The sequence below is a fragment of the Alligator mississippiensis genome, chromosome 4 (genome assembly GCF_030867095.1).
Source record: "Alligator mississippiensis isolate rAllMis1 chromosome 4, rAllMis1, whole genome shotgun sequence".
NCBI lineage: Eukaryota > Metazoa > Chordata > Crocodylia > Alligatoridae > Alligator > Alligator mississippiensis.
Window position 1 is genome coordinate 106,188,981 of NC_081827.1, and position 24,762 is coordinate 106,213,742.

General features: G+C 44.2%; 1 protein-coding gene across 2 annotated transcripts in view; it reads right to left on the reverse strand.

The window, feature by feature from the left end:
* Window positions 1-24,762, reverse strand: part of STAB2 (stabilin 2) — a 138,923-nt gene that overhangs the window by 63,570 nt on the left and 50,591 nt on the right. For both annotated transcript variants that reach the window (XM_019489317.2, XM_014608426.3), the window contains 12 exons: window positions 24,387-24,498; window positions 23,340-23,520; window positions 18,800-18,893; window positions 17,370-17,528; window positions 16,042-16,137; window positions 11,307-11,402; window positions 9,929-9,976; window positions 5,552-5,688; window positions 5,065-5,179; window positions 3,755-3,832; window positions 3,463-3,561; window positions 3,247-3,354 (listed from right to left, as the gene is read on the reverse strand). In XM_019489317.2, coding sequence (XP_019344862.1) covers window positions 3,247-3,354; window positions 3,463-3,561; window positions 3,755-3,832; window positions 5,065-5,179; window positions 5,552-5,688; window positions 9,929-9,976; window positions 11,307-11,402; window positions 16,042-16,137; window positions 17,370-17,528; window positions 18,800-18,893; window positions 23,340-23,520; window positions 24,387-24,498 — 1,323 coding nt within the window. The remainder of the gene's footprint in view (window positions 1-3,246; window positions 3,355-3,462; window positions 3,562-3,754; window positions 3,833-5,064; window positions 5,180-5,551; window positions 5,689-9,928; window positions 9,977-11,306; window positions 11,403-16,041; window positions 16,138-17,369; window positions 17,529-18,799; window positions 18,894-23,339; window positions 23,521-24,386; window positions 24,499-24,762) is intronic.

Consider the following 24,762-nt stretch of genomic DNA (forward strand, 5'->3'; position numbering starts at 1 on the left):
TTTCCTGAGGAAACTGCCACGCAAATTAACAGAAAACCTGGCAGAGGTCTGATGGAAACCGTTCTGTGCTGCCCAAAGTAAGATATTTTTTCCTGAAACATTCTGGGTTTTTATTAATTTTTCTGATGGAAATTTTTTTTTTTATTAATTATTTAGTTTATTTGACTAACTTTTCTTGTTGTGCTAGAAAATTTCTAACCAACTCTAGGTTTAGGAGCCTAATTTGCATAGGCTGTTTTGAAAATCTTAACTTCAGATGGTTTCTTTTTAGTAGGACTGTCCTGTCTTTCAGCAGTTGAGTCTATTCCTCCCTTTCCTGCTTCCAAAGGAGACTAGCTAAGCATCATATATTTTACACCTGCAAAATGTATTGCAGGGCTCCCTACAATGCCTATTTTGTCTTCATTCACCAGTGCTGAAGGTTAATATATACAGGATGTTTTTTAGACCCTTCCCCCTGCCACATTTTTCATCTTAAGATCCACACCATTCCCCACTCTTTAGCCTTTTCAGAAATTTATTTCAGAGATAACAATGACCCCAAACTGCAACATCGGTAGTGTTTACTATCTTACTGGCTCTGTTCATGCAGTGAAGTAGTGTTAACTTAGGGCATTTGTATACACCATGGGGGTTACTTCAGTTTAATTCTCCCTAAATTGAAGCAGTGGGTCTTTAAAAACACCAGCTCAATTAAGGGTGAAGTAAACCCCCGTGGCATGTACACAAGGGTCAGGCTTGACTCTTACCTGCCTTTCCAGTGGTGGAGAGGGGAGGGCGAGCTGCTGTGGGGCGAGTGGTCCCTGAGCTGCAGGGGGACATTGGTGCTTCCCTCCATGGTAGCGGCGGTGCCCCCCAAGAGGCACCTGCCTGCACGCACCTGGCCCAAATGGTCCTGGAGGGCACTGCAGCTGCGGAGGGAAGCACTGGGCCCCTGTGCAGCTCAGGCAGGCAGGCAGACTCCAGGGAGAAAAGAAAACGAAAAACAGATCAGGCTCACCTGGGATCCACGAGGCCCAGTGCTTTCCTCCATGGCAAACTAAACCACCTTGGAGATGTTTTATTCGTCTGCATCCCAAAGTCACTTAATGCATGTTATGCCACCAACACATGCAAACAGCTGCACTGTTAAAGCGGTGCAAAAGGGCAGTAAGCTGCTTTAAAGGCCAATTTTGTGGTGTGTACAAATGACCTGAAATTCCACCAGTTGTGGCTTCTATTGGTTTATTTTCAGACACTTCATTTTCCTAACCTGGGCACTTTGGATTGAAAAATCAGCTCTTATCCCTCAGTTTTTGAAACGCAGGAAAGTATTTTCAGTCTTCTCTCCTCAGCAGAGTGCAAAATCCCTCTTTTCTAACCAGCGCTTTGTTGGGCCACATCTTAGTTTAACTGAACACAGGGATTGAGCCTTTGAACTGTGCCTGACTCCTCCCCCTGAGGTGGAGTTTGCTTGAAAGGGCCAACTAATTAGGGTAAGAGGAGGCACACAGCTTTGTTAGCACTTCCTACTTGTCCTTTGCCACACCCCAAAAGTGAGCCACCAGGGATCACAGCCGAGAGGAGAACTATAGGTAAAGATGCAATAGCAGAAATGCAGGAATTGCTTCACAACAAAAAGAAAAAAAATGTGATTGTATAAGTTACAGGAAAAATGAGAGAATGGTGGAAAGGAAAAGCCACTGTTCTCTATTTGCATAATTGATTTGTAAAGATGGGCCAAAGTTAAAGCCATTTATCTAAAATTTCTTCCTCCATTTCAGGGTGCAGATAAAGTGGGCTTCAGGTCCCAAGCCTTTCCATTTCTGTGATAAAAAACCTGGTTTCTTAAAAATCCCAAGCCAGAACAGTTATACACACTATATTTCTGATTTAAAGACAGGAAGCACCTATGAAGCTTTTTTCTGTCTAGAGGCCTGATTCTGGAAACATTTGTGTGAACTGACTTGACTGGGGCTGAACTGAATGGTATACGTGAGTGTTTCCAGAATCACATCTAAACTCTGTGAGGCTGGAGGGCCTTGACACTGGTGTGTGTGCTTAGCTGCTCTGTTACATATTTCATTAATATTTTAAAAGCTAGTTTGGGGTTTTCAAAGCTGCAAAAGCAGCTCTTAAGGGATACCCTTTCAAATGCTCTTTCTGGGAGGTGACACAGAAATAATAGTGTTGTACCATGATATTGTAATCAGCATAGTAATAAGAAATCCTTTGAGTGGCCTTAGGCTCATGTTCTTGAATTAACCCTTTTACCGAGGCAATGTACTCCAGTGAAGAAAGCATTGGCCTATGGCTCAGGAGACATGGACTTCTGTGCTGAGGATACTGTGGATAAGCTACGTCAGGTGAAGTAGTTGCAGAGAAGATAGGGAAATATTAGTGCCATTGTACAAGCTTTGCTGAGACCTTAAGTGAAGCACTGTGTACAATAACTGGGCTCCGAGGTTCAGAAAAAAAAGATAAATTAAAACTGGAACAGAGTGTTCAGAAAGGTTACTAGGGTGATCAGGTAAATGGAGAGTCTCTCTAACAAAGGGAGACTAGAAAATCTTCATTTGTTTAACTTAGCAAAACCCAGCCTGAGAGAGAATGTGACTGCTATCTATAAATATACCAATTGGGTAAACACGGGAGAGGGAGATGAGCTATTTAAGTTTAAGCACAATGTTGGCATGAGACAAAAAAAAAAAAGGTATAAACTCTCCACAAATAAATAAGAAACCTAACTGGTCCTAAGATGGAGCTTGATAAATTGATGGAAGGGATCATACGGTAGTCTGAATCCCTTTTCCTCAAAGGTGTAACAGGCCTGCTTTGTGGCAGCAGCTATTTTTGTGACCCCTCTCCCAAAGGTAGCCTAGGGGGCTGTGGCACCCAGTCACACTCCCTAAGTTACGCTACTAGTTTTCCTGCCAATTCAAAACATGTGAGAGCTTCCTTTCAGTCCTATGTTCCTATGCTGATCTTCTTTTTATAACAATTTGCTGATGAAATCTGCTAGATATTGTGATACCTGTACTTTCAAGTAGAGGTGGGCAAAATTCAAGACCAATACCTGGAGTCTTCCCGTAAATGGGGGAAAAAGGCTTCCTGGATTTGTTCCCACCTACTTGTTTTGGTTTTAAAAGAATACTTACTTCACTGAATTTTTCTAAAAACAACCCACCTATTCCCTTTCCAGTCCTCAGCATTAGTAGTTTTAGAACTGTAATGGTGATAAGACAAGGCTTTGTGAATTATACATACCAGAGTGACAGTCCTTTTATACCAGAGGTAACTTTCAATTGCATCGTTATTTGGGGCAAAAATTGTGTAACTGTTCGCTGCTTCTATATCGTTCGCCAGGTTATATTGCTGTTGGGAAAAGATGCAAAAAACAACTTGTCATGATGTTCTGTGACTACTCCAAAAGCAAGTAGTCTGGGGAACCACTTTTATTCTGAAAATTATATGGATACTTGCAATGACATAGCCCCTGAAAATGGAGTAATCGGGCATCTGTTCTAAGCGAGCCAGCAGTTTTGGCATCGTGCTGCTCACACCGATGAGGGGCATCAGAACCTACAAATTAAGCACACAGAGTATATCAGAGCATTTGTATATGTGGGGCTTGCATTTCGGAGGATCAGAAACTGGATAAAATGATGTATCATACAGTATTTTTCAACAGCTGTTGGCTGTTTTCCTGTACCAGGTGTATTGCTTTGCTTACGAGGATCTCCAGAAAAGATCCTTTAATCGTATGGTCCTGTACCTTATCTATGACATGTATGACTCCATTGGTGGCAGCAATATCACCAACCACAAATTTTGCTCCTTCGACAGTGATATTCTGGAAAGAGGACAAAAAATAAGGTTTGCTTTTACATCACAATTATATCAGTTCCCTAAATGTGTGTTGTTTCACTGAGGGCCTACTCTATGTCCTGGTCTAACGTGCAAGCAGCTGCAGGAAAAGCAGTAGATATTCTGCTCTTTCATAGCCGAGGTGGGGGGCTGCCCAGGATCTCCTAGAGCAGAGGGGCTGCAGCTCTGATGGTTCATTGTGAAGAAATTGCATGGGGAATAGATGGCACCATGGCTATGTGTTCCTTATACGCAGGCCTGACAAACTGTTTGGCCACCCAGGGTAGGAGTATGCTGGATCTTTTACATAAACAATGAAGTAAATTATTCCCTCTTCTGCTAACTATAACCAGGGGCCTCCAGAGGGTTTGAGCCTCTCTGAGGCCAAATTCCTCCTGCTGTTTTCTAAAGTGGTTTCTCTACACACCACCTCCTATTATGGCCTGCATTCTAAAAGCACCACATATCCCTAAGTAATTCTGAAAAGTAAAGTCTATACATTTCTATGTTTCAAGGCTTTACTGACCTAGTGGAATTATCTTCAGGGAACCTACTTAGACGTCTTCCTCCATGGATACTCAGCTAAAGAGATTCAGTATAACTGATTGTGTGTGTTCCCAGAAACTTCCCTGCTAAAAGCAACCAGCTAATAAAGCTAGCTTGAGGGGTTGTTAAGGACAGTTGACATTAGTTATGTAGTATTAAAAAGACCTTCAGTTAGTTCGGGGCCATCAAGCTGTGCATACAGCCAGCTTATGTAACTGCTTGACCTTGTTACTTTTACTTTAACCACCCTCTTTCCCCTTTCCCTAATGCCTCCCGTTACAGTTGCTTGATGTGCCTCGTCTTAAATTCATTTCAAGTTAAGAATTGTGCCTTCCTTATTCCAACCATACACTTGAGTGTGGGAGTGCCACAAATTAGCTTCCCACCCACCCCAAGTGCCACTCTGATCCCCTTCCTCTGTCTGATCTGCTGCTCTGCTTTCTACTCCCTGCTCTGTGCTTTCTGCCTGATCTCTGCTTCCTGTCCTATCTGTTGCTGTGCTGCCTGTACCCTCTTGTGCGCCACAGACTGGCTGTCCCTGTTATAGAGAAATACCCTTACTGCTATTTAAGTGTAAGAGCATGCATGGATTTGTGCATTTATACCACAGCTACTAATAATGACCATATGGGAGCTAAATATGATTTCAAGGTATTTTGCAGGTTATCTTACCTCATTTTCTTTTGATACGTGCAGGAAGTTGCCATGGAGAGATGTTGGCAGTGTATCAGAGGATGACAAATTCTGGAAGTCAGCCAGTCTATAAGCGCCCACTAATATGTGATACCTAAAAGGAAATTCAGTTGGATTCTAATGTTATGGGACAAAGATATTTCTACTTTCCCAGAGTTTTTCAAATGAACATGCTTTGTGTATCAGAAAATGTCTGCTAGGTGTATAACATTCTGCTTTATGTTATACTCTGATCATGGCTGGGGTCTCTAAATGTGACTGAAACAATACAAATGGCGAGTAATTGTATTCAGTGAGGTAACTAGATTGATAGCAGTGTAACCAAAGGAGAATCTGGTATGTTCCTGAAGGCTGGAAAAACTGTCTTGCTTGCTTGTAAGTCTTCAAATCAAAATTTTGTTTGGCAAGAAAAACAAGTCATTTCAAGAACTGGATTTAGCACACGCTAGACATATCATTAACGTACTTCAGCAGGGCTACAATGTTATTCTTTGACATCCAAAAGGCTTTCTCATCTTGGTCCATGTTTTCAAATGCTTGAAGAGAAGGTACGAGGACAGTTAGATTTGGAGTTGTGGATAGCACCGAGTTGATTGCAGCTTCCTGCAGTGAAGTAAAAAGGGTACAATCACTTGTTCTGCAAACTATTTAAGTCTTATAGACAAAAATAGGTGGAAGCAGGAGACCTTTTAACGGGGTACTGTATGTGGATAATTCTGTCATCGGCCTGGGAAGGAAGAACTACTGCACTGAACTATGGCTTGATCCAAAGGATATAAATAGAGCCATACAAAAATATGTGGACTGAAGGACAAGTCAGTTATCAGCCTATGTTTTGTATAATATTTTTCAACATTTAAAGGGCAAAAATGCTGTGTATCCCCAAAATTAATTTTCCTGTGATGCCCACAATGCAAGTCAACTCCACAGTTGTTACTTGAACTCATTTACTTATATGTTTGCATGCTTTAAAAACCATGTTTCAGGGGTATACTTGGTAACCGTGTTTGCCTGAGACAAGAAGACATATAAAAAACTAGAACTCTCGGTTCCAAAATGATACACTTTACTAGACCAACTGGGAAATCGCAAGAAAATTGGACAGTTTTCTTGCGATTTCCCAGTTGGTGTAATAGAAGTTATTATTTTGGAACCAAGAGTTCTAGTTTTTTGTATGTCTTCTTAAAAACATACCATAATCACCGTTTACTAGGAACTGAAATTAAACTATCCAGAAAAGGTAATTAGAAGTATCTAAGAAACATGGCCAAAAGGTTAGTAACCATGAAATAGAAAATCCACCTACCCCCTCACTTAATTTTGACAGAGGATTGTATCATTTAACAGAGCTTTTACAAGTTGCTGAAACCTGTTACATGCCTAAATTCCTTTAGGTGCTGCTACCTATCCCAGTTTTAACATACTGCTCTGGGCTACTGCAGGCTGCAGAGTGGATGGCTTTGTTCCATGTAACAGTCTTTGGTTTTACATTTGTTAAGAGGAGGTTGAGAAGAAGAGATAGTGAGGACATGGGTACTGCCCCAAAATAACCTCCCTGGGGCCCCAGTGTATAAGCGGAAAGGAATTTTCAGGCTCCAAAACCTTTCATTTTTCACTCTTGCACAATATCATGGAACAATACGTTCAGGTTCTGCCTTGCCCTAGCTGGGCTGCCTGGAAGCTAATCTATTCCTGGGGCTCCTTCATCACTTGTGTTGTCATTTTGGTGTTAAAAAAAGGGGAATGTATATATGCAAATCTATTGCCTAAAATAGCTGGGAATTTTATCTTCACCAGCATCTTTCTTTCTGGTCACGATCACTGTCGCCTGCCAGGTATTTAAGAGTAGAAATAACAATAACCATTTCCCCTTTTTAACCTTCCCAATCTGTAGGAAAAATAGCATTTAAGTATGAAAAATAATAAATATGAGCATTCTTGCTTACATGTGAAGTTAAAGCCACACAGAAAGATGCCTCCCTGTTTTGCTCATGTTATAAAATACTATTTGATTCAGGGAGAGTCTTTCTCCCTTCCTCAGAGCATTAGCTTCCAGGTAGAGTTGCTGCATACAGTGGGGTCTGATCCATAGCCTCCTGAAGTCAGTGGAAAAAACCTCCCATTTAGGGGCCTATGAATAACTTATTTTGTTTGACCTGAAACAGAATAATTAATTTTGGGGCATTTGTAATAAAATGAGGGGCAAGATTCAAATGTACCTTGTCCCATACCCCTACACTGTGGAGTCTCTTGCAGCTGTTGGTCTTCCAGTTGTCCTGCAACCTTCTCACCAAAGTAGGAACACCTGCTCATGTCTTGCCTGCATTGACATCTGCGTATTTTCTGTAGGGAGCTCCCAAGGAGCTGAACCTTACGCCACACATAGGACTTACAGTGCTATGTAACTTCCCAGTTGCTCCATTTTCATTACCAATGGATCCTCTGCCTTTGGAGCTTTACACACCAATTGCATTTAAGGCTGAAATTTGGACTTGGTGCAGAAATTTGACCACCTTTGGCCTGGTAGTGTTAGAATAATGGTGTAGCCACAATGGTTCAGGAATTATGTAAGAGACAAAGATTTTTTGGGGGGTGATATCTTTTATTTGGTCAACTGCATGGTTGGAATAAAGTTAGGCAAGCTTTTGAATACAAGACATAATGAAGAATGTCTTGCATTTGAAAGCTTGTCTAACTTTATTCCAACCATACACTTGGTATAATAAAAGCTATCACCTCCCAAAAAAATCTCAGAAACATAGAAAATTAGGGTTGGAAAGGATCTCAGGAGATCATCTCATCCAACCCCCTGCTCAAAGCAGGACCACCCCAACTATATCATCCCAGCCAAAGCTTTGTCTATTTAGGTCTTAAAAGCCTCTACAGCTTCTCTGGGTAACCCGTTCCTGTGCTTCACTACCCTCCTAGTGAGAAAGTTTTTCCTAATATCCAACCTAAACTTCCCTTCCTGCAACTTGAGACAATTGCTTCTTATTCTGTTATTTGCCACCACCGAGAACACGCTGGCTCAGGGGTGGGCAAAATCTGGCCCACGGGCAAGATCTGGCTCACAGAGGGACTTTTTCCAGCCTGTGGTGGGTCCCTTGGTCCCACATGGCGCAGGTGCCATTTGGCCTGTGGCATGTCCCACTGCCCCCAGACACAGTGGGGTTGGGGCGGCTCTTCAGCTGCACTCTGTTTCTAGGCAGCCCAGGCAGTGGCAGTTCCTTCTGGCTACTGCTTCCAGCCTCAATCCCCTGGAGACTCATGGGGACCCATGCACATAGCCCCAGCCCGGGCCTGGCTCGCCCCACACCCACCCTGACTGGAGTGGACCAACTCTGGACCAGCTGGGACCCACAAGCAGAGCCCCAGCCCTGGCCTGCCCCATGCTTGCTCTGGACCTGCCCGCCCACAATGAGTAGCAGTGGTGTCAGCTGCAAAAGAGCCTGGGCTGGGTGTGGGGGAAAAGCAGTTACCTCCCCCTCACCGCTGCCAGGTTCTTCTTGCTGCAGCCACCCAGAGCCTGTACGCAGGCTGCCTATGTCTCCTCTCCACCACCAATCACCACTGCCACCAGTGCCACTTCCAGGCAACCCAGCATAGCACCTGTGGCAGTGGAAAGGAGTTGCAGGACAGCCCAGGTGTGGGTGGCCGCAGCAAGAAGGGCCCAGCAGCAGTGAGGGGAAGGTGGCTGCTTTCCCCCCCCCATGCCTAGCTGCGGCTTCTGTCCACTTGTTACTTCTGCCACAACACTCATCGTGGGTAGGCCAGTCCAGAGCAAGCGCAGGGAGGGCTGGGGCTGTGTGCGTGGGTCCTGGTTGGTCTGCAGCTTGTTTGCTTTGGCCAGGGTGAGTCTGGAGCAGGTGTGGGGTGGGACAGGGCTAGGGCTGTGCACTCAGCTGCTGCTGGGTGCTGGTGGTGGTGGTGGTAGCGGGGAGGAACTGCAGGGTGCATGGGGGCCGGGCTGTTGCAGAGATGAGGTAAGTGCTGACTGGCCTGCAACAGCTCCCCAAAATTGCCTATTTGGCCCACAGACCCAAATAATTGCCCACCCTGGTCTAGCTCCGTCCTCTACCCTTCAAGTTGTTGAAGGCTTTTATTTAATCTCCCCATAGTCTTCTCTTCTCTAGACTAAATAAACCCAGTTCCCTCATCTTCTCCTCATACGTTATGTTCCCCAGCCCTCTAACCATTTTTGTTGCCATCCATTGGACTCCAATTTGTCCACGTCCTTTCTGTAGTGGGGGGCCCAAAACTGAACACTATTCCAGATGCGGTCTCACCAGTGCCAAATAGAGGGAAGTAATCACTTCCCTTGGTCTACTGGCAACTCTGCTACTAATCTAGCCCAGTATTGTGTTAGCTTTCTTCACAACAAGGCGCACTGTTGGCTCACATTCAGCTTATTGTCCATGGTAACCCTTAGGTCCTTTTCTGCAGAGCTGCTGCTTAGCCAGTTGGGCCCCAGACTGTACCAGTGCATGGGATTATTCCATCCTAAGTGCAGGACTTTGCACTTGTCCTTATTGAACTTTGAGATTTCTTCTGGTCCAATCCTCCAATTTGTGTAGGTCTCTCTAAATCCTAACCCTACCCTCCACCATATCCACTACTCCCCCCAGCTTGGTGTCATCTGTAGGCTTGCTGAGGGTGCACTCCATCCCATCTTCCAAAATCCCAATTTTGACCTGGAATTACATACTCTGTCTATTCTGATGTCAGTAAACAAGCTGGCCAATGGGAACATCACTCAAAATCCATGTTTCTATAGATTAAAAAATTAGCAGTTTCTTTTCAAATTTGTATATACTAATAAAATTCAAACAAAAATTATACTTACATTAATCCATTGGTTAAATCCAGCTGCCTCTGACAGAGCAGACAACTCCTGATACAAGAGAGAAAAAGGAATGACTATCTAGGATACAAAAGTTTGCACATGAGGAAGAGGTGATTGGTAGCTTGTAGTAATACAATGGGCCTGTCTTAGCTTATGAGCATAGAGATGCAGCATTCCAGCATCTGTACTGAATGAGACCAGGGGCTGTTGAACCATCATGCCTAAGTCAGTAATGCTTTTCTGGTACATTGTGGTTTCAGTGGGAATTGTGAAGACTCAGCTCCACTGAAAATCGGGCTTAAAGTTAGATGTCTAACTTTGTCCCAAACTCCTATTCCACCTATTAGGCTTCTAAATGTGCTTCTGTGCCACCCAGCTTGAGTCCTTGAAGAAATGTTAACATTTATCCTCCACCTCTTTGCTGGATTTTGTGGCTTTGTTTTAGGGCTAAGCTACAGCAGTGTTACAAAGTGGATGCATTGTTTTTTCAGGAACTCAAACAGGATGGAATAGGATTGCACTTGGGCACCTAATGGATGGAATAGGATCAGGACTTCTCTCTCTAGGGAATGGGGACTGAACGCAAATCTCAAAACATAAATCAAAAGAGAAGTGATTTTTGTTCTGTGCTTGGCCAGTACTTTGTAAAATGGTACAGGCCTGGGGTTTCCAGATGGTGCCACAATGCAAACATCACATAAAGAACAGTTAATGCAAATAACAAATAATAGACAGCTTTTTTGTAATGCTGACCGAAGATGGAAATCCTTTAGGGGATATTTCTGCAAATGAGACATCTTTAGCAGCCACAGTGGATTGTAGTCCTAGAAAAATTATGCTGTTGTTAGCTGCTGATGAGATTTCCTTTGTTACTATACAACTTGTATACTGCAGTCCTTCATTTTGAATGCAGTATTTCCCCAGACAGATATTTGTTTTCTATCACCTGGAGGGTGGAATTCTAAATGAATGTTCATGCTTTTTCTTGTTTTTTTAATGTAGGGTAGGTTGGGAGAAAAAAATGGAGGTGGAGCAAGGGTAATGCAGAATCCATTTCTTACAGCTGCCAGCGTATAAAAAATAGCAGAGAACCTTGACACATTTTCATTCACTCATCTGATATAAAACTAGTTACAAACTTACCTTCTTCACTAAATGAAGTATCCAGCCCCTTCAGGCCCCTTAAATTCCTAGCCTGTTTTTAAACATAATAGATCATTTTTGAAACCTGCAAGAATCTCAGGCAGGAACACTGTCTGCAGTCAGCAGTTTTTATGATGAAAATTAGAAATGACTTTACTGTCTCTCTGGCTAAGATCACTGTAAACATCCAAGAAGTTGATCTCACACTTAGACAAAGGACTCCTATCTTACTTACATCTGCTGCATTTCCATAGCACATAGTGCCATCGCCCTCATAGCCCTTTGGACACACACAGCTCCAGACACCAGAAGAGACAAACTGACAAGTTGCCTTTAAAACAAGAGAGAGAGGGAAAGATTACATTTGCCATGCTGTCAAGAATTCAATGGGCTGTTGTCAATGCAATATATTGCAATAAAACACACTGCAATGTTGCAGCATAGCAAGATTAATATACAGGAAACCCTCACTATTTGTGGTTTTGGCATTCGTGGTTTCAAATATTCATGAATGCCAAACCCGCTTCTTAAATACACTTAAAGGAGCTCCTCGGGAGCTCTGCGCTTGCCACCACCACCGTGCTCCCGCTGCTGCCAGAGTGGCAATGCCCCCCGCCACAGCTGCCAGGGGCACTGAGTTCATGAATGCAGTCGGTGTTCATGAACACAGTGCCTTATTCGCGGATTTCACCATTTGCGGGGGATATGAGAATGTATCCCCCATGAATGGCAAGGGTCGCCTGTAACTGAAAAATCCCTTCATTCCAGAAAGTACACATGTTGGGAAGCACTTATATACATTTGTGTCTTACTTAAATCAATTGGATTTAAAATATATTCTTAAAGGTGTACACGTAACCAATGTTCCTTCTAAGGAGTAGCAGTCCGTGAGCGTGCCGCCTCGGTCCGTGAATGTGCTGCCTTGGTCCATGAGCACGCCGCCTTGGTTTGGAGTGGGACACTTGTCAAAGGGGGCTGAGGCTGGGGCCTGGAGCCGAGAGGCTGGGGCCAGGGGCAGGAGGCTGGAGCCAAGAGGCTGGGGCCAGGGGCAGGAGCTTAGAGGCTGGGGGCTGGAGGCTGGAGCTGGGGCCAGGGACTAGGGCCAGGGGCTGGAGTGGGCTCTGCCGGCTCCAGGGAAGTGCCCCACTCCCCCGCATCAGGGCCGGGGAGTGGAGCACTTCCCCAGAGCCGGCCCCCCACTCCGGCCTCCATCCCTGCCTTGTCTCACCTTGGGGAGGAGCTGCTGCCTGCCCCAAGTGAGGCTCTGCTGGCTCCGGGACACTGCTCTGCTCCCCCGCATCGCCTCGGGGAGGCGGCACATGGCGTCAGGCTCCCGCCCCCACCTCTCTTAGGAGCAGACCTTCAGCTCCTCTCCTGGTGCATGGCCTTGAAAAGTTGGTGCGTGGCCAGACTTTTAGTTGTGTACGGCCGCGCACGCACGCACCTTAGAAGGAACCTTGCATGTAACTACCATATTTTCTTGCATACATCATGCTCCTGTATATAATACGTGCCTTGTTTTTGAGAGGCAGGATGAAGGAAAAAAAATCTTCCTTGTAGTAACTGAGTAGTAGCAGCTAGGGAGCCAAGCCTATTACGGAACCTGCTGCCAGCCCTGTGTGCTGGATGGGGCTGTGGACAAACCTGGGTCCATGTGCCAGGTGTGACCTGGTACGCTGAGTTCAAACTCATCTGACCCAGCACTGGGTCTGGGGCCATGTGCCAGGTCTGACCCAGTGCACTGTATCTGGAGCTGCATACTAGGCCTCACCTGGCTCAATCCCTCCCAGAGGTATGGTAACTAACACTGCCACTACTCTTCTGCTGCCAAATTTCTAGACTGTGGTGATCCAGTTTTCTTTAATATATTGTGCACCCTAATTTCACCAGCTGGTTTTAGTGAAAATGTGAGTTATATGTGAGAAATACAGCACTTCTTTGACTTAGGACCTTATGATAAATAAGTTTGGTTGAGCTATAGAAGCTTGATACAGAAATCACTGGGTGAAATTCTGTGACCCATGCTATAGAGGAGGTTGGGCTACATGATCACAGTGTTCCCTTCCAGCTTTGAAACTGGCCTTTACCAGTTAGTTTAGCAGACATAGGGGCCGACTCCTGAAGCGCTGATCATCTACAACTCCAAATGAAGTAAATAGATACTGAACTCAGGTTACTCCACCTCTGTGCAAATTACATTAATATTCAATATTTTCTTGTGATTTTTAAAAGGAAAGTTCAGGACTACCATGAGAATGATGCCGAATTATCAAAACAGATGGGTGGCACTATCTGAAGCCATAAACAGAATGATGTCTTTCTGGACTTCAGCAAGGCCTTTGACACCGTCTCTCACCCCATCCTCATTAAAAAACTAGGCAACTGTGGCATCGCTGCCTACACGGTCAGATGGATTGCTAATTGGCTGAAGGGTCGTATGCAGAGGGTGGTGGTGGATGGGTCATATTCAACCTGGGAGAAGTGGGCAGTGGAGTCCCCCAGGGCTCGGTCCTTGGGCCTGCACTGTTCAATTTCTTTATCAGCGATTTGGACAATGGGGTGAAAAGTAACCTGTTCAAATTCGCTGATGATACCAAAGTCTGGGGTGAGGTGGGCACGTTAGTATGGAGGGAAAGACTGCAGAAAGACCTGGATAGGTTGCAGGGGTGGGCTAACAAAAACAGGATGCATTTCAATACAGACAAGTGCAGGGTGCTGCAGTTGGGCAGTAGTAACCGGCAACACACTTATAAGATGGGAAGCTCCCTTCTTGAGAGCACGGAGGCAGAAAGGGATCTTGGAGTCATCATTGACTCCAAGATGAACATGGGCTGACAATGCGAGGTCACAGTCGGCAGGGCTAACCAGACCATATCGTGCATCCACAGGTGCATCTCAAGTAGGGTCAAGGAGGTGATCCTCCCCCTCTACGCGACACTGGTCAGGCCGCAGCTGGAATACTGTGTCCAGTTCTGGACGCCCCACTTGAAGAGGGATGTGGACGATATTGAGAGGGTCCAGAGGAGGGCCATCTGCATGATCCAGGGACAGCAGGGCAGACCCTACAATGAGAGGCTACAGGACCTGAACCTGTTCAGCCTTCACAAGAGAAGGCTGAGGGGGGACCTTGTAACCGTCTATAAACTCACTAGGGGGGGACCAGAAGGGTTTGGGGGAGACCTGGTTTCCCCCAGCACCCCCCGGGATAGCAAGGAATAACGGCCACAAGTTGTTGGAGAGTAGGTTTAGATTAGACATCCGTAGGAACTACTTCATAGTTAGGGCGGCTAGGATCTGGAACCAACTTCCAAGGGAAGTGGTGCTGGCTTCTACTCTGGGCGTCTTTAAGAAGTGGCTTGATGTCTACCTGGCTGGGGTCACTTGAGCCCAGTTTCTCTCCTGCCCAGGCAGCGGGGTCGGACTTGAAGATCTACAAGGTCCCTTCCAACCCTACTTCTATGAAATTCTGTTTTCATTTTATTTCTCTTTAGCAGAGCTGACTGAGTAACTACTGCTAACCAGAATTTATGAAAGTATTCAAACTTCTGCTTGTTCCAACCACATCCATGCCTCTTTCCTTTGGAATTGTCATGAATATTTATGCAAATAAAAACATCTTTCACTGTCAGGTGAAGTTTATGTGCATTTTGAGAAATGCTGCTGCTTGAGTGAATACACATCTGCGCATAAGAAACAGGATATTCCAGGCCAAACAAGAACATTTGTAATCCCATTACAAAGCTTTTCATTCACTTACAATATGATTGCAATGTTTGGTAATTTAGATAACCAATTAGCTATCACAAAGTGGGAACAATCAGAGAACGGTTAGTGAAAAACCTATAAATTGCATGAACTGTAAATGATCATGAATCGCAAAGTCATACAAATCAAATCTGTTTCCGTATAACTGAGAAACAGGAATGAATGTCTTAGTTAATCAGATAACTTATTTGCAATAAATAATATAACCAGTTCTAACAAAGTCTGTTTATGCACATTACAGGTTCCTTCCAAATGAATTGTGCTAATGTTCTTCCGAGCTATCATGCAGATGCTTCTGGTGCAGACAGGAAAAATCATAGCAAAAGATGCTGGGAGGGTATGCCAAGGGGTATTTGAATTGTCTGGTATAAGCAGACTGGACCTTACTTCTGAGGTGCCCTTTCCTTCCAAATAAAACCTTCAGTGTACTTAACACATCTACCTTGGGGAGAAAAGCATATCCTGCTGCCTGATTTTATGGTAACAGTTTCTGCAATTAAACAGCAGCAGAAAATGTCATTGTATCTTCATTTTGCTTTGCCAATTAAAAAAATCCCAGACATGACAGTGAGAAGATGAAGACCACCTTTCTATTAGTTGGGGTCTTACTAGCTTTCCTAATTGTTGCATAGTCTATGAGTGATATTGTAGCCATGATGGTCTAGAAATTATGTGAGAGGCAAGGATTTTATAGAATAATATCTTTAGTTGGATAAACTGTGTATTTGGGATAGAGTTAAATACACTTTCAAATGCAAGTCATCAGGTATGACCAGGGTCATCAGGTCTGACCACAACAAGGCACGCACAACAAGCCATGCTGCCTTTGCTGTGCCTGGCTTGTTCTGGTCAGGTCTATTGAAGAATGTCTTGTATTGGAAAGCTAATCTAACTCTAATTTTGGGGGGGGGTCTTACTCAGTTCTTCCTTAGCTTCAAGTCAGAAAAACAGTAACTGACCTCAATGGAAAAACTGATGAAGGATCTAAGGATTTGTCTCTGTATATTTGTAGTAACTTCACCTGACACTGAAAGATGTTTTTATGCACTCAGCCGAGTGTGGAGTTCTCACAGTGTGGAGTTCAAAACATTAGCTCTGGGGGAATGCCATTTGTTCTTATGTCTGTGGAAGAAATATTGTTTCCTGGTATACGTGGAGAAAGACATGCATGCTTGAATTCTTTGTTCAGTGATTAATTAACTCACCAGATGATGGCACTTTCCATTTTGGTCCAAACAAGAATTTATTGGTTCACATTCAATTCCATTCCCTCGAAATCCTTCCTTGCACTCACAGTCATTCTACAGTTCCAACAAAATGTTGCAATAAATTAAAGTGATTAAAACAGGGTACATATTTTAGACACTATGACTTAGTGTTTATCTATGTAGCTTTGTTGACTTCACTACCTGAATTTTATTAAGCACCTACCAAAGGGCTTATCTTTGAAATTCATCCTAATGCCTTGACTCCAGGGATGTTCCCCATGCTTTCCTCAAATTAGGGGAGTCCCACACTGCATAGTGGGGAGTCTAGGAACCCCCGCTACAGCCAGTGTTCACATCAGGTTTGTTGGGCTCCAGGCTGTGCAACAGGAAGCTTTAAAATTGGAGGGCCTTACCTGGGGATGGATCTTCCAGGGTGCTCAGGGTCATTGCTGTGAAGTGTGGGGCTTGGAGGCTTTGAGCTCCTGGCTCCTAATGGGAAGGAAGGGGTTTTGAAGCCCTGAGGGCCCTAGCTCAAAATGGAGCTCTTAGACTTCCAGACTACCTGCTGTGCAGCCAGGAGCTGAACCCCAATTACTGCAATGGCTTTTGCTTTACCAGCCCCACAGCAGGGATGCTGGAAGCCATAGTCCAAGGCTCTGGAGCACTCCACATGGTAAGGTTGCCATGGGCCCTGGAGACTGAGGCAATCCATTGGTGAAGCTACTCAGGAGCTGCAGACCTCAGACAACCTAGCATCATTTATCTTCTGGTAGTCTTGTGGCAGGTCTGTGCCCAAGCCATGGGCCTCAGAAGCCCTTGGTTTCTAGACTCCAATGCAGTCCATGCTGGGAAGTTTCCCTAGAACAGCAGACCCTAAAAACCCATGTTTCCCAGCAGGCCTGCACATGAAGAGACCAGAAACAAAGTAAGTTTCCAATGGAATTTTGCCTGTGGTTCATCTGGTAGTTTATGAAAAGAGAGGTTTTTGTAAAACACTTCAGTTTTGACAAACTGGCATCTCCTGATGAAAGCCTGTTACATTGAAAAGAACTGTTCTTCATTCTTTAGAGTTTGTCTGGAATTTTCCAATGGGGGATTTCAATGTTGACATTGTTTTCAGATGAGCATTTAAGGCAAGGTTTAGAATGGAGAGGAGGGTAGTTATTTGGGACACAAGATGACAGATAGTTTTGGGTGTGGAGGGTGTATGGAGGATGATACATGAAGGGAAGTGGAAGAAGTTGTTGAATGGAGCATATAGGCAGCAGACTTGGGCAGCACAGAATGAGTGCAAGGCAATATAAGAAGGTTAGAACATAACTTACCTGTCCTGGCCCTACATACATGCAGGTGGCATTGTCATGGCATCCTCCCCTGTTTGGTAGCAGACAATTATTAATTGCTGAGCAGTCTCTTCCATCCCCACTCCAACCTGGCTGACAGATGCATGTGTGAGTTCCAAGGCCTGTTTTAATGCATTCTGCCTGTGGGGAGAAATGTTCAAAGTAAATAATGTCAATTCAAGTTATGCTGATATCAAACAACATTTGAATGTAGGACCTGGTAGGGACCTCCTCTGTTAACAAGTCTGCTCCCTAGCTGTCATTTTCAGAATGTGAGGATCTGTTGGAAAGGGGATGGAATGCTAGCTATGACCTTTGAAAGCTTTTTATTCCTTTGATATTTTGGTGATTATTTTTTACTGCTGGATTGGCAGTCCTGGGAGATTCAAGTGCCCCCTTATCTACATGTGGTAATGGCTGGCAACCCTTACAATACCCTGTCAGAGTGTTTCAACCCTAACTTGGAGAGAAGGACCATATTCAGGGTATGAGAAGGTATCTCCATGGACTGAATTGAATTCTTGGCCTATTCATTGATACTACCACAAAGAGGGTAAACAGGGCATGTCTATACCATGTCAGGACTGTCTAGGGAGTGCAGCAGTGAAGCATGTGCACCGTCTCCTGAAAATAACATAATGTAGCCATCTTAATGCAGTGCTGGGCGCATGCTAATAGGTTAATTCTCTTCGAGTCTTTTGACACATGCCTCATGTTGCAATACATTGGTCCAAATTCTGTAGGTTCAGAAGGTAGTGAACATGTTGTTTGGTGCAATGGTCCTTAGGAGAGACCTAGTGGTGTGTAGGTATGCCCTTCATGCCAATCATAGTGGATTATATTAAGCAGAAACCTTTGCTCTGTTAACTGTTTTCTGCCTAGAAATTCATTTCACAGGCTTCCAATCACCAGGTAGTAAGAAAGAACTTTAATTTGCCAATATCTTGGACTTGAATGTGAACTGCCAATTAAAAATGAAAAGTTATTTTCATGCCATTTTTATGCCCTGTGCTAGTGATGGTCTTCCTTCTAATATAGCCTGGGTTGCTATCTCTAAAGAAGAGCAAAATCACTGCCACAGCTTTAGCTTCATCATGTATAGAATGGACAAGGGGAGGTGACAGGAATGAGGGTTGTAGAGAAATTTCAATCTGTGGTTCTGCTATTTGGAGGAGGATTGTGTAGTAGCTTATCCTGATAATGCTTTAAGAAAACTATGTGGCTTCCATTTTTTGAATAGCAATGTTCATGGCAGTACAGTCCTATGGCTAAGAACTTGCACTCTGAGAAGGGTTTAAGTTTGATTCTAAACTTCAGAATTTACTTATGCAAATATATATCTTACTGGCACCCCCTAACTTTTTTTTTGTTTCCTTTGGAGTGACTCATTTGATAAGGAATCATATACTTACATTGGTATCGCAACCGCCTGGAATTAAAGTAGCACAAGGATCTACTTCACTGCAGGTTGTTCCATCTCCCTCATATCCAGGATTGCAAACGCATCTATTAAAAACAGGACTAAGTGAAATCACCAGGAATGAAAGAAGAGCTGTAAAGTTAAGATGAATTCAGTTTTCAAGCTGTTTGTCCATTTAGAGGCTGAATAAGATGAATAGTTTTGACTTTAAGCACATAAATGGTGTGCATAATTAATTTTGAAAAATGGGATCATGTAATGAAAAATATGGAATCTGTTAATTATTAGATGCATTTAGATCTATTCTGTATTTCTAGGAGATGGAAAGTAATATATGTCCTACTGTACCCTCCACTCTCAATGTCTGTATATAAGGGTCACCTTGATAGGTCTGAATTAGAACACAAGTATAGTTATACATTTATTTCAGCAACATAAAAGTTACCAGCAAATTCAAAAGGATGTATGGCTAAGGGCAAAAATCAGAAAAATGTATGGGACTGTAATAGGGCTAACTCTAAGAAAGGACTGATGGGAAGGAAAAAGCAAGTAGGCCCTGTGACAGGGGGGCATCCCTTGGCCTGTCCAAAGTTGCCCTGACCCTCTGTTTCTTAGCTAACCACCCACCTTCCTCACTTGCCACGCCCTGATGGAACAATAATTATGATGTTACTCAGGCAGGAGGCTTTCCATTTACTACCCCAATACTAGGGTAGTCACTGTCCACCGCTCCGAGCCTCCCCTCCACGGTGGCCCATACCTTGCAGATGGTATATAAAGACTAGCACTTTTAATTCTGACTTGGCCTTGAGTGGCCTCTGGCTCGCTGCTGCCCTGTCTCTGCAACCTCTCCAGCACTGAGGCTCTACACCGTAGTGTGCCCCCTATGGAGCCTCCTCCTCCCCAATAGCCTCAGTCTGGTCCACTGGTTAAAACACAACAACATAAATATGAACCCCTGGGCTATAACATAATACAAGTCATGCAAGCCACATTCTGCCTCTTTCAAACCCCAAACTGCTCCTTGAGTATTGAGTGCCTCCCAGTCCTGGGTACCTTGTAGACTCCTGGAGCCTTATTAGCCATATAAACAGTTTATCCAGCAGCCACAGCATTCCTAGATAGTTCTTCCTTGCAGGAGCTCCTACCCCTGGTAGCTTGCCAAAGAACTAACTCCTGCTAATCTTGGCCCTGGGGTTTATATGTGCCCAGAGCCCTATCTCCTTCTCGTCAGCTGACTGGCTTGTGTGGTTGGACTTTTAACCCCTGCCCTCCTGGTACTTGGTGTTCCTAAAGACTCTGACCTTAAAGGGGCTGCCCTGCCTCCTAGTAACAGAGCTAGGGTTCCCTGTTACAGGCCCCCATTAAGAACTGGACTTTTGAGGCTCAGAGGGGCAAGGACTTGGACAAGGGGAGCTCTGCTACAGAACAGGGAAAGAAACTTAGCTCCAGACCCTGTAGAGAAAAGAATCTTGATCACGGGGGAAGAGAGGGAGAAAACATTCCAGAGGTGTCACAACTAGGGGAGACAAGCTCCCTAACCAGAGGCCACACTGAAGCTCAGCTCTGGACTAAGACTGAGTGACAGACTGCAAACTGGTGCAGAAGCTGCTGATGGGGTAGAAACTAATCCCAGGTGTAGGCCTGCCTTTGGCAGAGCTGGATGGAGGTGAATGTGGCTACAAAGTGGATAATAGAAAACCCCTGTGTGAGAGCTAGGAGTCGGGGATCAGCTGACTTGCAGGTAGAGCTGGGCTAGCATATAAAATGACTCCAGCACAAAATGAGCACTGTGGGGTCAGGGATGAAAGAATTGTTTTGCAGAATGGGTAAGCTTGGCAGGGGTTGGGTGCAGTTCTGGGAACAGCTGGGGCTGTTATCAGGAAGCATAGAAGTCTCCCTCTTGGTGGGTGAGTGTGGGGTAAAGTTTTCTTAAGAGCTATTTTTGTTCATTCAGCAGGGTATATTTTTGGTTTGTGTCTATTGACCCACAGGGAGGGGCTAGAACTTTCAACTAGGAGTGTACATAGTAACAGTCAGTGGTTTGGGAGCACCTATAAGGGGTGGTTTGGAGGCCACACAGCAAGGTGGCTGGGCATTCTGAATCTGGAGTCTCTGGGTGGGGCTGGGTTGTGAAGTGGGCTGAGGCTGAGGAGTTGAGACCAGAGCCCATGGCCTGAGGCTGAAGGCTGCAGCCAGAAAAAGGGGACTATGGCCAAGGGGGCTGAAGCCTGGACAGAAGGGCTGGAGCCTGAGTGGGCAGAACTTATCTTCTGAGCTGGAAGACTCAAGGAAAGCAGATGGAGTTACACATACAATACCTGGGTGTGACTATAAGGGGTGCTGCAGGTCATGACTGATGTGCTTAAGGCACACTTACAGCCAGCAGGCCACAACTGATGCCACTGAGGCATTGGCTTGTTACTTGAGGACCTGAAGAATGATACAGGCTAGGGACAGACTTTTAAAAAGCTTGGGCCTGAACTGATTCAATCTTTGCAGGTTAGGCTAAATCATTTTGTAACAGCACAGACATCCCTTCTGGACTGAAAAAACTCAGGCACATGGCTGCAATGGCTCAGGCTAGAAGCTGGGGAGCAGTAGAGCATCCCTTCCTTCTCTTTGAGAGTGCTGAGCTGAGGGGTGTGTGGCCAGGCCTGGCAGGGTGCTATGATTAGGGAGAGAGTGTCATTTCCCCCCCCCCCCCCCCCCCCCCCCCCCCCCAGGCAGGGAATGTTTATCATCCCTAACTCAGTGTTTATCAACCCATTTAAAAAAATAAAGCCTCTCTCCATTAGTCCAAGCTCTTAAACAGCTTTTCCAAGGAAGGACTTTACCAGCTACCCGTTGATTATCTCCAAAAAGCCTTTCTGCCTGTGTCTCCCACAGCACAGACTGTAGCCAGCATATGGTCCACTAGCTAATGCTGAGAAGTTTTTTTGTAAACCAGAGGGGTGGGGGGAATAATCCCTGCTTAACAGGGAGAAGCCAGGCAAATGCCTGTAGTTTGCTGGAGCTCCATTCAGGGAGCAGAAGGGAGAGGCCAGCCCTGCTGTAGAGCAGAAAGCCCCACCCAGCCCAGAGAGCATGCTGGGATGCTGGGGGAGTCTGGTTTATCTTAAATCAGCAAGGGGTCTGGGACAGACACTGCATAAGCTGGTTTCATAGTGCTTGGGTTGGAAGGGACCTAAACAGATCATCAGGTCCAACCCCCAGTTTAAGCCAAATCAGTTAAGTCTGATACTACATTCAACCAGGTTTATCTCACACTGGTTCCAGCCATTTTCAAACGGATTTATGTGCACTAAACATATGTTTTACAGGTTTAAACTAGTTTCTGATCACTTAAACTGGTTTATGTGTAATGTCTGTCCCTTGCTATAGGGGTGGATAGACAGAGGGAACCACCTAAGGAACAGAGAAGGAGAGAAACCAGGAGGAATAGAGGCTCCTAAGGCTCCCATGGACATTTTCTCTAACTTCATAATAATATTTCATCGAGGCATGGCAGGAAAGGTTACATGTTAGCTTGGAGAAACTCAGAGAGACTAGACAAGGCAGGGGTAGTTCTGCTAGTGGGTGTGGTGTCACTACTAACCCTAGAGACATATCCTATTATTAGAGACAATATGTTCAAAAGTGCCAAACTCCATTTTCTAAAGTGACTGCCTAATCTGCAGTGAGGTGACTGCAACTCATCTACACATACCTGAGCTAGCAACAGCAGGATTGTGTGTTCTGCCTGCCTGAGTATTTAGCCAGGATTCTGGGCCTGCATAGTCTGCTCTGAAGCTCATGTTGTCAGGGGAGCCAAGTACCTGGGGGCCTGAGGGTCCTGGCCCCCATTAGGAAGAGGGATGTCACCTGAATTGCGTAAAGCTTTCCACATGTCCATCATCTGAGCGCCCCCCCCAGCCAAAAATAAAAGTTGGTGCCTATGCATGCTGTGGTAATTTCCTTGCTACTGTTGCCTGAGCTAGTTGGATTAAAATTCACTTGGGTGTTTCAGCATGCTTCAATTACATGTAGATGTACCCAAGTCTCATTAAGGTATGTAGATCTAGTTATTCTACAGATGTATTCATGGTTTACTACCTTTCAGCATACTTAGGCACATTGGGGGAAGGAAAAAAAAAAGAAAGACTTGGGTTCCTAAGTAACCTGGATGCTTCAAAATATTGCCTCCTTTAACAATTCTGCAAGTTCATACTCATTGATCTTTGGATCTGTTAAGCTGGGTATGAGATATAGAAATGAGTACAGAACTAGGAATTGAATATTGCTGAATGCTTATCCCTTGTCTGCAGGTGACTCGCTTTGTGGCCTTGAGCAGGTCACTTGACTCTTCTGCCTCAGTTTCTCACTCTATAAAATAGAAGTATTTATTTATCTCATGGTATTCTTATAATGGTTAATGTTTTTGTGCAGTACTATATAGTGTTATCTTGAAACAGAAAATTCAAATTGGACTATAGGATTAGCATAGTACTGCACCACATCTAATGCTAGCTACAGGTAAACAAGGGACTTACCTCCTGATGCCATCGCTGAGCTGACAAGTTGCCTGTGCATGACAGAACTGCACAAAAGGCTGACATGGGATGATATGCTTATCACAGAATTTCCCAATATATCCACTTTTGCATGATCCAGGCAGGCAGACCCCTTCGCTGTCTATTCTGTTATTACATTTTCCATACATACATGGACATTCTATATATATGGGGGGGAAAAATGAATATGAAATAAAATTTTTGTAGAAGGCATATATGTCCCTATGTGACATTCTTGATGCATTTCATGTTCCTTCCTCACCCTGCCCTAAAATCTAACCCCTGTCTCTTTAAATTCATGTCTTTTGAAAAACATTCTTTTAAACATTTATTTACCAAATACATATCCTTTTTAACCACCTTCTATGTATTGTCACCCACAATATTTTATATAATAATTGTATCATTAATATATATATTCAACAACAACAATAATAATATATGTTTATAGTGCACATCTTTAAATTTTTATGACAGATCTTCATAAAAGCAGTTGAATGATTAAATAGATTAAACAAAATCGCCCAGTGCTGTGGGGAAGCTTTTAAAAGTCAGGTCCTTGTCCTAAAAGGATGCTGACCTATTTAACTGAAATAGGTCAGTTAATAAGCTTGATCAAAATCCCAGTGAAGTTGGTCAGAATCTGTCCATTGCTTTCAATGGGCCTTGGACAGGTCCTTTGTCAATCACTAGATGCAGTAAGTTCAAGAGGGTGAGCACTCCTGTTCCAGTTTCTTTGGATACAATAATTCACCCCCACAAGTAGTTGTCTTAGACAGCACTTTACACTACTATTCCCTGTTGCTCTGCCATCCTCCAAAAATACCAGATCAGTATCAACTAGTGACCACTGTAATACAAATAAACTTCAAGACACTGTGTTAAACCTCAAGACACTGTCTTGTCCGCTGTGGTGGATGAGATGCTGAAGGCAGGGTAGATACATATGTGCCTTACAATAAGATCTATATAGAGCAGATGCTTTTGTAAACTCAGGTTAACTTCATCAGATGCTGCCATGCTTACTTTTGTCACACTGAGGTCCATATTTATCAGGGTCAGAACAGAACTGACAGTGTGATCCTTGAAATCCATCAGCACAAATACAAGTTCCATTTCCTTTCATTCCAGCCATACACTGAAACATAAAAGATAAGATTTATATCCAACTGGTAAAATAAATCTCTCTGAAGAAGTTGTTGCATAACTGATGTAGGCTTATATGTATTATGATGTCATTACTCTTTTAAAATGTAAGGAAGATGGGGGTGTATCTACACATGCAATTAGCTTGTCTCAATAAACTCTGGCACAGTTTGTGCTAGAGTCAGCTGCTCTTGGGTGCAGCATATACATGTGGGCCTGGGACCACAACTGTTTGGGTCAGGGTGGAACAGATCTG